Source organism: Clupea harengus, chromosome 11 (genome assembly GCF_900700415.2).
Source record: "Clupea harengus chromosome 11, Ch_v2.0.2, whole genome shotgun sequence".
Taxonomy (NCBI): domain Eukaryota; kingdom Metazoa; phylum Chordata; class Actinopteri; order Clupeiformes; family Clupeidae; genus Clupea; species Clupea harengus.
In genome coordinates this window covers 9,518,045-9,521,082 of record NC_045162.1, presented here as the reverse complement: position 1 = coordinate 9,521,082, position 3,038 = coordinate 9,518,045, and the positions used below count along the sequence as shown (strand labels likewise).

Below are 3,038 nucleotides of genomic sequence, written 5' to 3'. Positions count from 1 at the left end.
TATCTATCGACATCTACCACGAATCCTAAATGCACACACACACACACTCACATTCACAGTCACACCCACACTCACACACAAGCACACACAGATATACCCAATAATGCATACTCCCTTTTTCATACATACACACACTCTCACACACACACATATATATATATATACACACACACACAATATTGCGTGCGCGCACACACACACACACACACACACACACACACACGCGCGCGCGCGCGCTGCATCACCTCTGCTGAACCCTCCAGTGCTCTCAGCACTGCACTAATGAGAGGAGTGTTTGGTTCTGATGAGGGTATGAGTTAATTTAGCCTTTCTTAAATAAACACACACAGTCGTTCCCTGCACCCCTTAACCATTATTCTTAATCAAATCATTAAAACAAAAGGCAGATGTCTATAATTATAGCCGCTGGAGCAGCGAAGGCAGCAGTGGGTGCCGCACCTCACAGCTATAAATTCCCCCACGCCTCCATCAGCGCTGTTGCTTATTTGCTTTGCCAGGCAACAGATGCCAATGCTGAAAGCCAATGCTGGACGGCAGCATGCACAGGCAGCAGACTCTTGCCATAGTGAAGATTGCTTACAGCTAGCCAGCCTTATACAAATAAAAAACATGACAAAAACTTTTCACATGTAAATGTTCCATATAATGATGCCGCGTGTAACCATGGCAAATTATTCATATCAGCAGCTATATTTTACGAGGTAAAGTGCAATTCATTTATTAGGAATACATTATTACATATATTATATACCTACAATATATATAATATATGTATATATACACACACATATTTAATATAATAATAATAATATATATATACATATATATATATATTTACAGCTCCTATTGAGATAAAATAATCTTAAATAACGTCTGTAGATGTGTTAACGTTTTGGTAAGTTGGGTACACCACAGATAATCACTGACCTCTACTAAATAAAGCTGGATGAGGAACTAGCTGGCAACAATAACCTCTGTTTGTTTGCCTCAAAAAGCACAGCAGCTATATATACAGGGATACGTTTTGAAGTAGGAATCTATTTGCAGCTGATTATGTAAACACAATCATGCTTTTAAAGGGCTTATAGTTTTACCGTTTTACTTTTGGCGAAGTCAGGTACAAAAGAAACCAGACAACAGCTGAATATAACTGCAAGCTATCCACATACTATTGGTTGGCATCACTATGTTCATAAATAATCCTGCAAAAAATAATGAAAATGACACAAAAACAAAAACCCCTTGCATGTAAACAACATATTCTTAAAGTGTGCTTCAGCACTGCCCTCCTACCTCCTCTGTGTCGGTTCTCGTGGGCATGGTGACCATGGTGACCCCGGCTGTTGTCTTGTGTCTTTGTGATTTGAACCAACACAGAGCACCTAACTACAGCATCCAGATATAAATAAGCCTGCATGGGTATGGCGACAGCCTGGGAGGGCACAGGTGACACAGGTGACACAGGTGGGTGGAGGCGGCCGGAGGTGGACAGAGAGGAAGTAGCCGCAGGAAAAAACAAATGTGTACGTGAACGTGAGAGAGAGAGAGAGAGAGAGAGAGAGAGAGAGAGAGAGAGAGAGAGAGAGAGAGAGAGAGAGAGACCTTCAAGGGCATTTGACATAGGGAGTACCATACTGCCCTTCAAGAATTATCACTTTTGAAGTAGCCATAGGGGAAAAATATATGTGTAGGTAACAGCGACAGAGAAAGAGGCAGAGAGAGAGAGAGAGAGAGAGAGAGAGAGAGAGAGAGACTTGACATAGGGAGCACCATACCAGCCTTCTAGATCATCACTTTGCACAACTGTTGATAGGTGTGTGTGAGGAGCAATTGGCCACGAGGAAACACACGCCGTCACCGCGGTGATTTAGTGACAGAGGGCTGGCGTGAGAACCAGGCTCTGAGCTGAGGAATGCCATTCTCTCTGTCTCTCTGTCTCTCTCTCTCTCTCCCTCTCTCTCTCTCTCACACACACACACATTCACACACACACACACACACATACAGACGCACACACACATTCACACTTCATCCATCATTTCATCAATCACTCCGTCTGTTTGTCTCCCACCATCTCTCCATCCATCAATCAATAGGTGTTTGCTTTCCTTTCTGATGCAAGGCTATTCACCAGCTCTGATCTCGGAACAGTTATTGTAAAACCTACTGCAACAAAACTGCAAAGGGTCTGAACTTTAAGTGTAAAATACTCAGACACTATAAGGGTATTTGTGAGAGTATGTGCACTTTCTAAAAATGTGCTAATGTGTGTTTTAAAAGGTATGTACTACTGCAAAACACTGGGATTTTGGTGCCTCTTGACTTCAAAAGTACTTTTTTCCCTCTTTTCCCACCTCCATTGCCCTTTCTACAGTAGAGATCCAGCCTGTAGCTTATCAATTACTGGAAACATGGTTCGTGCACCGACTTGTTTTCACTGTCAAGGGTGAGTGTCCAGTGTTCAGTATGTACCATCTGGGTAAGAGGGAGTTGACAGAGCAGCTTAAACACAAGACTAAGTTATTAAGTCTCTCTGTGTGTTTGTGTGTGTGTGTGTGTGTGTGTGTGTGTGTGTGTGTGTGTGTGTGTGTGTGTGTGTGTGTGTGTGTGTGTGTGTGTGTGTGTGTGTGTGTGTGACAGAGAGAGAAAGACAGAGAGAGTTGGAGTATGGAGCGAGAGGTAGAGAGGACTAGCAGGAAAGAGAGTGAGAGTTGCTAACAGATGCCTGTACTGAAGGACACTGTGACTTTGAGAGTTAATTAAAAATAATAATAATGACAGATTCCTTGTTCCCCTGTGTGTGAGCACGCTTATGTGCGTCTGTGTGTGCCTGTGTGTGTGCCTGTGTGTTCTTACCTACCACAGGATAATGATAAAATCAGACCCATTCACAGAGTGACAGATGAAGGGCATCGACCACCAAAAACACTCCTTTCCCAGACTCTCTCTCTCACTCACACACACACACACACAAACACACAAACACACAAACATACACACACACACACACACACACA

General features: G+C 43.0%; 1 protein-coding gene across 1 annotated transcript in view; it reads right to left on the bottom strand.

The window, feature by feature from the left end:
• The window catches only part of clcn1b (chloride channel, voltage-sensitive 1b), a 27,476-nt gene extending 25,919 nt beyond the window's left edge, over positions 1-1,557 (bottom strand). Inside the window, exon 1 of the mRNA XM_031575830.2 lies at positions 1,315-1,557. Coding sequence (XP_031431690.1) covers positions 1,315-1,350 — 36 coding nt within the window. The 5' untranslated portion in view covers positions 1,351-1,557. The remainder of the gene's footprint in view (positions 1-1,314) is intronic.
• Positions 1,558-3,038: the final 1,481 nt, after the last annotated feature.